The sequence below is a fragment of the Nematolebias whitei genome, chromosome 1, assembly GCF_014905685.2.
Source record: "Nematolebias whitei isolate Nwh7 chromosome 1, NemWhi1, whole genome shotgun sequence".
In the NCBI taxonomy this organism is placed as follows: domain Eukaryota; kingdom Metazoa; phylum Chordata; class Actinopteri; order Cyprinodontiformes; family Rivulidae; genus Nematolebias; species Nematolebias whitei.
This window is the reverse complement of record NC_056498.1, coordinates 10,032,143-10,043,424: the sequence shown is the minus strand read 5'-3', so window position 1 is coordinate 10,043,424 and position 11,282 is coordinate 10,032,143. Positions and strand designations below refer to the sequence as shown.

The 11,282-nt window shown below is 41.8% G+C and overlaps 1 protein-coding gene across 2 annotated transcripts; it reads left to right on the top strand.

Annotated features, from left to right (window-relative positions):
• The first annotated feature begins 2,744 nt into the window (after window positions 1–2,744).
• On the top strand, window positions 2,745–10,867 carry LOC119415185 (RNA-binding protein 4B). 2 transcript variants are annotated; one of them, XR_005187037.1, is made up of 5 exons: window positions 2,745–2,830; window positions 3,219–3,647; window positions 5,671–6,307; window positions 10,652–10,735; window positions 10,855–10,867. XR_005187037.1 is itself a non-coding variant. In XM_037682347.1 (4 exons), the coding sequence occupies exons 2-3, from the start codon at window positions 3,239–3,241 to the stop codon at window positions 6,297–6,299; spliced, it is 1,038 nt and encodes a 345-aa protein (XP_037538275.1). In that variant the 5' UTR covers window positions 2,745–2,830; window positions 3,219–3,238; the 3' UTR covers window positions 6,300–6,307; window positions 7,890–8,217. The 2 variants fall into 2 exon arrangements, 1 of the variants encoding a protein (XP_037538275.1); XM_037682347.1 differs by lacking the exons at window positions 10,652–10,735; window positions 10,855–10,867 and adding an exon at window positions 7,890–8,217.
• The last annotated feature ends 415 nt before the right edge of the window (window positions 10,868–11,282 follow it).

Genomic DNA, 11,282 nt, shown 5'->3' with positions numbered 1-11,282 from the left:
CTGTTTTAAATTGTGCTCTATAAATAAATATGACTTGACTTGACTCCCCATTTTCCTGGAGAGTGATGAGATTAATGAGCACGAACTTTGGTGTTTTGAACCACTTTGGCACGGATGCCTTTAGAGGAGTTGACAGGGGAGAGGGCGTTCCCCGGAGGCCATCTTTTCACCAGCAAACTTTTTTCCACTCTGGGAGTGAGACGTTCATGGGATTCAGTTTGGTTTGGTGGGCTCCTCTGTTTGAAGAAGTCCTTCGGATGAAGGACAAAATGTCTCCGCAACAAAATAAACCGTCCAGATGACCTAACTGAACATTGTTGGATTTATACCTGGATTAATGAGCATGAACTTTGGTGTTTCCTGGACCCCAAGTACCTGAAGTCCTGTACCTTTGTGACCTCTGCTCCTTGTAGCCTCACTGTTCCACCTCCTCCCTCTCATTCACACACATGTACTCTGTCTTACTACGGCTGACTTTCATTCCTCTTCTTTCTAGTGCATACCTCCACCTCTCCAAGTTCTCTTCCGCCTGTTCCCTGTTCTCACCACAGATCACAATGTCACCTGCAAATATCATAGTCCATCTGCAAACATCATAGTCCATGGGGATTCCCGCATGATCTCATCAGTTCGTCGGTGTAGTGAGTCACGTAGGTACGTGTCACTTGTTGTATGACAAATATATGAAATATATATGCATACAATATTCACGAGTTCTTCATTTTTCTGACTGTGTAATGTCGTGTATTGAATTTAACAGAAATGCGAACGAGAGACGTTATTACCTTTGACCCATCAAATGAATGGAGTCATTTATTTTCAGAATCAAAGTTTAACATCAAACATTTACATTAATTTGGCAAAATATGAAAATTAATAACAGACAGTTTCACAAATATTGAACTTCAAATCACTCGGCGGTGATTTGAGGACTTTGCTTCAGATATTTCTAAAAAATATCTGTACTGATTTATGAGAGAGAGGTGAGTTTAAGAGGAAATTGAGATTTATCTTACAGAGGAATATGTGAGGGAATTTAATCTGTTCGACCAGAAATTGCACGCTCCCATCAGGTATCTCAGCTTGTCCCAGGTACACTTTAGTCGAAGAAGAAACCGTTACCTTGTTGACGATAGATCACCTCAGTAAGAACCTTCAGACTGATATCAGCGTCTCCGTTGAGAACAGCTAAAATCCTTGGAGAGTCGTGCGTGGTTAGCTCAAAACAGAATCATAATCCCAAAACGTCTCTGGATTCTCGGCAACTCTGACTCTTCATTGTCAGCAGCTCTCAGACTCTTTCAGATCTTCTCAGACTCTAACTCCAAAACTCTCCATAACTCTAGTTCTCTGAATTCCCATGAATTCCCTTCAGAACTCCTTGAGAACTAACTGCACTCCATGGAATCTACTGCACTCTTCACCATTCCAACTCTCTCTAGACTGATAGAACCGGGAAGTTGTCACATTTTAAATGAGTTTACTTCCGAGTTTACTTCAGAGCTTTCTGATTCGTGGATGGACCAGAAAGAGGAGTGGTTTTGACGTAAGGTGTTTATCAAAAGTCGAGGTCAGAGAATGAAATTGTTTTCAACTTACAGAAAAGATTATTGCAAAATACCAGACTTTTTGGAGCCTCTATTCTGATTATCTTCTCCAATAGTTAAACATGACATTTCTTCTTCAGTAAACATTTAGTTGACCGAAGCTTCAACTTCCACACACTTACGAGCTTAGCTCATTTCAGACAGAAAATCAAGAAATGCATATTCAGGTGATTTCTTCTTTGAATGAGGAATAAAAATCATTACTTACTGTTTATGTAAAATAAAAATGAGTAGTTCTTTTCAACCTGTAAGCATTGAGTGAAACTAACACAATTTGATTATCAAACATTTGTAAAACAGTAATGATTATAGAGGATTGTCTTTTCTGCTTGATTAATTCAAGAAAGAAAGCCATCAGATGGCTCAGACTTATTCAGATCAATGAAAATAACAGTCTCTGTCCATCTGGTAGATTTGAGGTCATCAGGGTCAGATGAGGGTCAGATCATCAGGTCATCTGGTTCACTACATCGGTCCATCACCAGAGCAAACAAGAAGGGGTTCAGAGCCAATCCTTGATGAAATCTCACCTCCACCTTGAAGCTATCTGTCACTCCTACAGCACATCTCATCACTGCCCTGCTGTCCTCATACATGTCCTGCTGTCCTCATACATGTCCTGCTGTCCTCATACATGTCCAGTACCAGTCAGGAGGAATGGAACAAGGAGCGGAAAGGGAGACATTTCTATTGTATTCAAAAAAGTTGTGGATGAGAGAAACCAAGGAGGAGGGAAGAAAATCTTTTATCAAGACTTCGGTTTGGTCATACATATTTAAATTCTAATCTAAAAAGAATAGGAAAACATCTTACAGGAGTTTGTGAATGTGGCCAATCACAGGAGACGATTGAACATGTACGTATAGATTGTATAAAATATCACATAAAAAGAGTTATTCTTCAAAATATATTCAATGAGCAAAAAGTACAATATAATTTAGTTGAGTTACTTCGCTCAGATTCAAATCACGTTTTAAGTAGGACATTTTTTCAGTTTCTTGTAAAATCTGAACTTTTCAGTAGAATAATTATTAGGGTTTTAATTGTGGTTCACACTCCACTTCAGAAGGTGGCGGTAATGCACCCTCAAAGCTGTTTGCCAACCGCCAATAAAACCAACGAAGAAGAATCAGTTGCCTTCCTGCGCATTCACCGCCAGACACGCTGCTAGTTTTAGCTCATTGTTGGAGTTTCTGTCGATAAAACTGTGCTGTTCTCAAATCGTGAGTATATACTAATGTGCTTTTTATCGTCTCCAATGTTACAACTTTACTTTATACACACACACATATATTTGAAACTATAGGTCGATAGCTGAAATGGACTTTTATTTTAGCTACTTATGCGACTTAGTTCATTAGCTAAAGGCTAAATGTTAGCTGCTGTGGCCAGAAGGCGCAAACAAGCGAGCTTCTTTGTTTTTACTGTTGTTTAATCTGTCTGGGGCTTGAACCAACTTGTTTTCAGACACATTATTTTACAGCGAACTTGTGCCGTCAATAAATTGTGTTTTGGCCTTTAGCGTTCTCGAGAACTGTCGTCCATTTCCGGATAATTGACGTAGCCTCGCCATTTGCCGTGCGCGTGCTTTCTGTCTTTTGTATGTTGTAGAGAAGTGCGCAGGAGTAACGATGGTGAAGATTTTCATCGGAAATCTCTCTCCCAACACTGACAAAGATGAAATCGAAGTTCTGTTCGCCAAGTACGGCACCGTGACGGAATGTGCCAAGTACAAGAACTACGCGTTTGTCCACATGGAGGACCGGAAGAGCGCCACCAAGGCCATCCGGGAGCTCCATCTCCACAAGCTGGATGGTAGGCCGATCAACGTGGAGCCCAGCAAAGGCAGGAACCAGGGTCCTGTGAAGCTCCACATATCTAATGTTGAAAGCGGCTTTGACAGTGAGCTGCGGGCTCTGTTTCTGGAGTACGGTGAAGTCTTGGAGTGCGCGGTCATCAAGAACTTTGCCTTTGTGCACATGCCCAACCATGATGAGGCCATGGACGCAATGAAGGGTCTGGATAACAAAGAGTTCAGGGGTGAGTTTCATGCTCTAGTCCCTTTTATAAATACTGTTTTTGTTTCGTTGAGCCTTTAAACCAGTATCTCACTGAGCTGCGACTGTTCGTAACTAGTTGGCAAGTAATTTGTGAGGTAGTCTCCAAAATGGTTTTAAACGTTCGCAGAGACCCAGTCTTCTTGCTTTATAAAAATCTAAATCACTAAATTATTTCTTCAAGTGGTTGCACTGTCTTTGCTGGCGTCCAGGGATCTAGAGCAGCATTTGGACTCCAGCAGAGGAGCTCACCTCTGACAGAAGCATCCAGGACTTAAGACCAGTTTAAATAAAGTGACACTGACGTATAATAATTGTTAATTAAAGAAAACGTACATGTTCTGTCTTCATTTCAAATGACCCATACAGGACCTCACGATGAGTCATGAAAAAACGAGTCCCTAGATAATCACCAGAATCCAAAATAAATGTAACAAAATTAGGTAATTACCGTGTTTTTTAAGTCACTCTGGAGTGTAAGTCGCATCAGTCAAAAAAAGTGTCATGAAGAGGAAAAAAAACTTTTAAGTTTTTTTTGGCGTAGAAGTTGCATTTATTTTGTGTCACTACAGACCCTTTGCATTTATAATGCTTTTATTTAATGGTCAAAACAGCTTCATTTCGCCTGGGCGGCGCCATCCATCGCAGCCGGAGACGCTAGCTCTTCAGTGTTCCTCCGCCTGCACCAGCTGAGTGAAGCAAGCGTGCACGAGAGGATTCATTGTTGCAGTTCTTAAAATTTAAAGCATCAGTTGAAAATTGCGTTATGAAAATGGATGAAAAAACGAATATAAGTTGCTTCGGCTATAAGTTGCAGGACTGACAAATCTATGCAAAAACTGCGACATACGCCAGAAAATATGATGTGTGTATATGTATGTATGTGTGTGTATATATATATATATATATATATATATATATATATATATTATATATATATATATATATATATATATGGATGGATGGATATAGATGGATAGTTAGTTTTATCTAGGGATGCACGGATTGCATTTTTTTTGGCTGATCACCGATTTCTAAAAAAAAATCTGACCTGCTGACACGATTTTGTTTTATAAGCGACACTGTCAGATGTTGTAAGGTCACAATGCACCTTCAATTTTCCAATCTTATTTTATTGAAAAACTTACCCTTGAACAATATCCTAGAAACAATACAAACTTATTTTAACTGGCCATGAGGTAGTGCTCTGAAATATAAATGAAGTTTAGACAATTGCTGTTTAAACTAAAAAAAAAAAAATCTGTAAAAACGGTTTCTCATGCAAGTACCGTCTGATTTCCTAAAATTAAGGAAATAGGGGCCAATAAACCAATTTATCAGTGCACCCCTAGTTTTGTCTAGATTAATATACCATGATTTCTGGACTATTGAGCGCACCCGAATATAAACAGTGCCCACTAAACAAATAATTTGTACTGTCCACATTGTAACATGAGATATTTACACAGAAAGATAAAAAAAAAAAAAACCTTAATTAAATACGTACTGGTAACAAACACAAATGCGTACAGTAATTTTTATTTTTTTTCTGAACGGTGCCTGTAACACAGCTGGTAAAAATAAAAATACAATAGCCTACCAGGAAGTCATTGATGGAGGATAGCTTGTGCTGTCCTCCGTCACGCAGCAGCTCACGAGCTCGGAGTGCCACATTAATGCACGATTCACACGGGTACTCTCACTTTGTGGGTCGAAAGCTGAGTAACCATTGTATTAAATTATAAACATGGGGCAGTTGCTGAGGTGGGTACAACAGAGCAACAGAATATTGTGGATGATTTAGAAAACTTTTATTGCAAATTATAAAAAACAACAACTTGCCATTCAAAACAGTCAAACTATTCATTGTTCACAATCACAAAATTCAGCACGACTGTATGAGGAAAGAATCTGCCTGTTAGTTCCCAACTAGTCACCAACATTCGCAGCCTGCTGAGATGCGACCTTTTACGTCTGAGGGCCAACAGCTTTTTTCTTTCTCTTAGGAAAACACATTCACGTTCAGGTATCGAAAAGCACACCAAGAAGGGGTCCTGAGGAGGAGGAGGAGGAGTATCCACCTCCGCCAGGTGGTAGAAGCTATTATCCGCCTCCCTATCCAGGTCCAAGACCCGAGCCCCCCTACAGAGGTCGCTTGTCTGCATATCCTCCTCTTCCTCCTCCTCCTCTGCCACCACCCCCTTCCCTAAGGCGACCACCTTATATTGACCGTGGCTACGGTGAAAGAGATCCTTACAGTATGGTGGATTACTATGAAAAGTACAGAGCCCGTCCTTACAGCGCCGCGAGCTACGAAGACAGGCGTTCCATCCCCCCTCCCCCACCTCCTCCCCCGACTCTGGCTAGAGCACGACTCAGCGCGGGGTCTCTTGACCCGTATGAAAGGAGGCCTATCCCGCCACCACCTCCATCTTATGCGGTCAGGGACCGGAGTCCTATCAGAAGAGTCCTGATTTCTCCTCCTTCGTCGGCTGGTAACGGGTACTTCGAGCGCTCTCGACTGTCACCGGTGTCCAGGATTCCGGTGTATCCACCTCCCCGTGCCAGGGATGCCTATTCAGAGAGGGCACCGCCCCCACCACCACCACCACCTCCTCGCTATGCAGGATATTAGACAGCAAGGTGAGAACCGAGGACCCGTCATAACATCAGATCACATTTAAAAAAGTAAAGTCAGGTCCTCTGGACACATTCTTCTTGTTGAAATGTTTCATCTTTTATACAAAATACTCTTCAGTCTGAGGAGCAGTTTACACTCATCTCCAGGCCAGCGGTCACTCTTGTCAGGGATGAAGATGTTCACATCCTTGAGAGAGAGGAACACTGGTTTTAGAGAGGATTGAAGGAAGCCATCTTTGTGAAGAAAAAAACGGGTGGAGGCCTTCGTGTCCAAATGTCCCCCACTTACAATGCTGTTATTGCTAGTATCACTCAGCCTCCTGTGAATAGCAAGCGGCCATCAGTAGGCCTGTCACGATAACAAATTTTGCTGATTGATTAATTGTCTCAGAAATTATTGCGATAAATGATAATATTATTTGAAATCTGACAATAATTAGAAATTATTGTCAGATTTAAGAAGAAATGTTGGTTAATTTTTTTGTGTAGTACCGTTTTTCGACCACCGCATGGCAGTATAAGACTGGTTGAACCGAAGGATGGATAGTGAGTGAGTGAGCAGTGTGTCTCTTTAAGAAAAATGAGAGGGGGGCCCCTTGACGTGACATGGGCTGTCTCTCCTTCCCTTTTTTCGGTTCTCAAAATGGCAGACGCTCTGTGTGGTTTGAGCTCTTTAGCATAGCATTTTTCACTCAAAGCTTTTAATTAAAAAAAAATTAGTAAACAAGTTCTCAGCTTCTTTTTGCAAGAAAAACAACTTTTTACACAAAGGCACAGGTTTCAACTGTGATCGTCGACAAGACAGGGTTTTTTCCCCCCCCAAGGTCGGCCTGTTAGCTTAGCTTCTCAGCTTGGCTGCTTTTAACGATCCAAAAACACAGTTTTGGACGGTTACAATGGATTTTAAAGAGAAAGGGAGGGGTCAGTGAAGAACACCGTTTTTATCATCCAGTGTCTTCAGTAGAAAGAGAGAGACCCGAAGAAACGATAAAGCTGATAAATGAAAATGAGGTTGATCATTGTCATTCATCATGCGATTGATTTATTGATTATCGCGACAGACCTAGCTATCAGGGCATTAATGATTGGTCGTTAGGCTGATTGTCCTCCTTGATCATGTGAACAGCTAGTTCTGGATGTCACCATCAAACTGGTTGATCCACTATGAGAAGGTGCTATTTATAAGACTGAGTTTGTTGCAGCTCCTCAGACTGAAGAAGTCCTTTGGATAAAAGATGAAATGTTTCAACAAGAAGAATCTGTCCAGAAGTCCTGACTTCTTATTAGATTCTTCTACCTGGATTATTGAGCAGCATCAGGGTATCAGATCTCATTAATTATTAACAACGATGTAAAAAAAATTCTGACGTGTGTGTGTGACCTAAAAAGACCTGAATCGGTAAGGAGTGATATAGTCACGTCTTCTACCAGGACTATAAATTCCTGCTTCAGCCATCGAATCTGTAAAGAACCTTTAGGCGTTGCTGCTACAAACCTCAAATGTTGCTGTGTTGAAATCAACCACTCTTGCGCGAGTCTTGACTAAAATGCGCTCCTTGACATGTGTGGTGTGCTCTCTTTTCAGGTTTAAAATATGCCAACATCGTCGTCGTCTGCTGACACACGTGGCGCTATACACCCACCACATCTATGGCGGATTGCGTTGCGTTCGCCTGAGACATACTGGAAGATTTTGCCCCCCTCCCCCCCTTGCCTAAAAACATAACAATTTCACCTCTGCAGTTCTCCAGGGGTGTTCAAATGACTTTTTTTTTCCTTTCGCTTTTTTCACTGTTGACTCCAAGTGTTTTACAGAATAGGTGTTCAGACTATTGCAGTGTAGCCTTCTGTTTATCACCAAATACTCCACACACTCATGTAAAATCATTAAAAACAATTGGCCTACGGAAAACTGAGAGGTTTTCTTGCAAATTGATTTTATTTAAATCATTATGTGGTATTTCCCAGCTAAACTGTTTGAAGCTCAGCTTGTTGATTTAGAAAGTGCTGATTACAGTAAAACAAGTTTAGAAGTGCTTAGATATAATACTTGGTGTGGAAAGTTGTACATTCTTCTTTAGGATTTGCGAAACCTGTTGGCATGACCCCAAGCGTTCCAGTGTGATTTTTCATTTCTTTTTTTCATTTTGTGTTTAAATTTACTTGCGAAAGTAAAATCTATAATTCGTTCTGTATGGTTTTATTTACGTTCTAGTTTTCCAAGGTGCTTTTTATTTAAAAGCTTTTAATAAACAAATTACACCAAAACCTTGGCATATTAACTGTGAAATGTTTCCACATTGCGCCACTGTTCGGCTGAGGAGGTGAATTCAGGCGTTTGGTTCGCGCCATCGACGGCTTTCTGCTTCGCTCGTGAGCTCATCTTTCAAATGCGACACCTGACTGGAAGAAGACTGTTCAGGTGGAGCCACACGTTTTGAGAAGTGAGTCTTTTACGAAAAATGTGAGCGGTCTTCTAATCCATGCTGCTATAAATCAGCACCACCGCACGATGCTGTGCTTTCAGTGGCGTTTGATGGGGGCGGGGGATGAGCGGTGATGGGTTTCCTCCCGAGATAAAATTTGCAACTGAAGCTAAACTTTTAAAATCGGTCTCGGTCCTCACAGTCCGAGTTCTTCAAGAGGGTTTTGGATGATTCTCCACTTTGAGGGGGCATTTGTGTCGACTCACTCTGCTCTGAAGCCCCGTCATAGTGCAGTGTTTCCCCTACCATTATACAAGCAGGGTGCCACGCCCTGTCAACAGCCACTGACATAGCGCTAAGCTAGCGGCGCGCAATACAGATCCACTAGAGATGGCGCTCTGTTCACACTGAGCCGTCACAACTGTCTGTGCAAACAGCTCTCAAACCCCCCCCCCCCCCCCGGGTCGACACGGACGATATGAGCGCCCGGCCAAGGCAAGTAAACGTGTGATCATCAGGTTCTTGGTCACCTCGCTCACTAAGACCCTCATCTTCTCTGTGGTGGACAACCAGCTGTTGAAGAGTGTCCTGTTGGGCCAAACCTCTTCCATTTCAGAAAGGCTGGGGCAGCAGTCGGTAGAGCTGTCACTTCTCAGCGAGAAGGTTGCCATATTGGACCATGGGTGGAGTTTGCATGTTCTCTGTATGTGTGGGCTCTCTGGTTTCTTGCCACAAAGCAAATGCAGGTTAGGCATATTGACAACTCTAAATTGTCCCTATGTTTGTTTGTCTCTGTGTCCCTGTGACGGACTGAAGACCTGTCCAGGGTGTCCCCCACCTCTTGCACAGTGACTGGTGGACATGGACACCAGTGACCTGGAAAGGAAGAAGTGAGCAAAGATAATGGATGGATGGAGGCCACTGGGCTCGTGGGAACCTTTTGTGTAACTAAAACTGTTCATTCTCCAGATCTGTGCCTCCCAGTCCTGTTTCTGAGCTCTGCAGGCAGATTCTTTGACCCAGTCACTGGTTTTGACTCTTGTCCATCAGCTAAGCCTTTTAAAACCAGGTCCAAGCAGTTGAAATATAGCTCAAGTGCTGCTGTTTACTTCTTTGCTGAATGTCCACCTGTAGTAATTTAAAGTGGTGTCAAATGTAAATGTGATGTAATAATGGGAAAGTAATTTTTGGCGACTGTAGCTAGAGACTGCAACGTATAATGGTAAAGGTGATGGGGTCTGACTATTCAACACTCGTAAAGACCAGTACCAAGACATGGTGCGTTCCAACTTTGAGGTTAGGACCCCAAAGATGGTTGAAGCACAATGAGACAGATTTTTAGCTATATAGTAGTATAATAAGTAAAGACAAGTCATAAATGATGAAAATGTGATTACTGGAGCCGTTTGTACACTTCAACCAGCGATGGGAGTTTCTGCTGCTGTCTTTTTGTGGGTCGGAAGCTGTAAAGAGTAAACCACTGCCGAACCCAGTCCGAGGTCAGATTAGGGGAGAACTGGACACATCCCGTTATTGCTTGTTGCCTGGTAGTTGTCGCAAAACAAATTGCAGCCTCTTGAAATTGCCACCCAATGAACAGAACGTCGGAAAACGCAGGAAAGGAACCGGCGTGTTGCGATCTGGTCGGCCTCGCTCTGGCTGACCTGCCATTTCAGCCCCTTCCGTTTTACGAAGATCCTGCTTTTTGAGCCATTTCAAGTGTTTATCTTAAAACAACTATCTGAACTTTGTAATTTCCTTTTGACTTGTTCCTTAAAGGGCTCATTTAACGTTCCTTTTTAAAAAAAAATTACCGTAAGTCCCGATTTCATTACTGTCTTGTCCTTTTACATCTTGTGTGTACGTAGCTTGTTCCCATGTCTTGAAGTGTTGGTGTTCTTAGTTTCTGTGCTCTTTGTAGGTTGTTGAACTATAAACAGGAGGTGCCGGCTGTTGGTAAGTCATCAACTGAAGACGCCCGAGTGAAGGAGTCAGGTAGATGATGGTAACTCTGCTTCTTCACAGCTCTTGTCACAATTACTAAAAACAGAACAACTGATTTTTGCAGACTGGTCTTTATACGACGGAGCTGAAGCAGTTAATAATTTCACTCTCTGCTCGTAGGCTCGTGCATCAAACTTGAGGGTCGACGAAGAAACAAATCATCTCTGTCCTCCACTTCCAAGGTACAGCTTGACATTACAGGTGATGGTCATAAAATAAGAATATCCTGAAAAAGTTGATTTATTTCAGTAATTCCATTCAAAAAGTGAAACTTTCATATTATATTCATTCATTACACAGACTGATATATTTCAAATGTTTATTTCTTTTAATGTTGATGATTATAACTGACAGCTAATGAAAACTCCAAATTCAGTATCTCAGAAAAATAGAATATTGTGAAAAGGTTCAATATTGAAGACACCTGGTGCCACACTCTAATCAGCTAATTAACTCAAAACACCTGCAAAGGCCTTTAAATGGTCTCAGTCGAGTTCTGTAGACTACACAATCATGAGCAAGACTGCTGACTTGACAGTTGTCCAAAA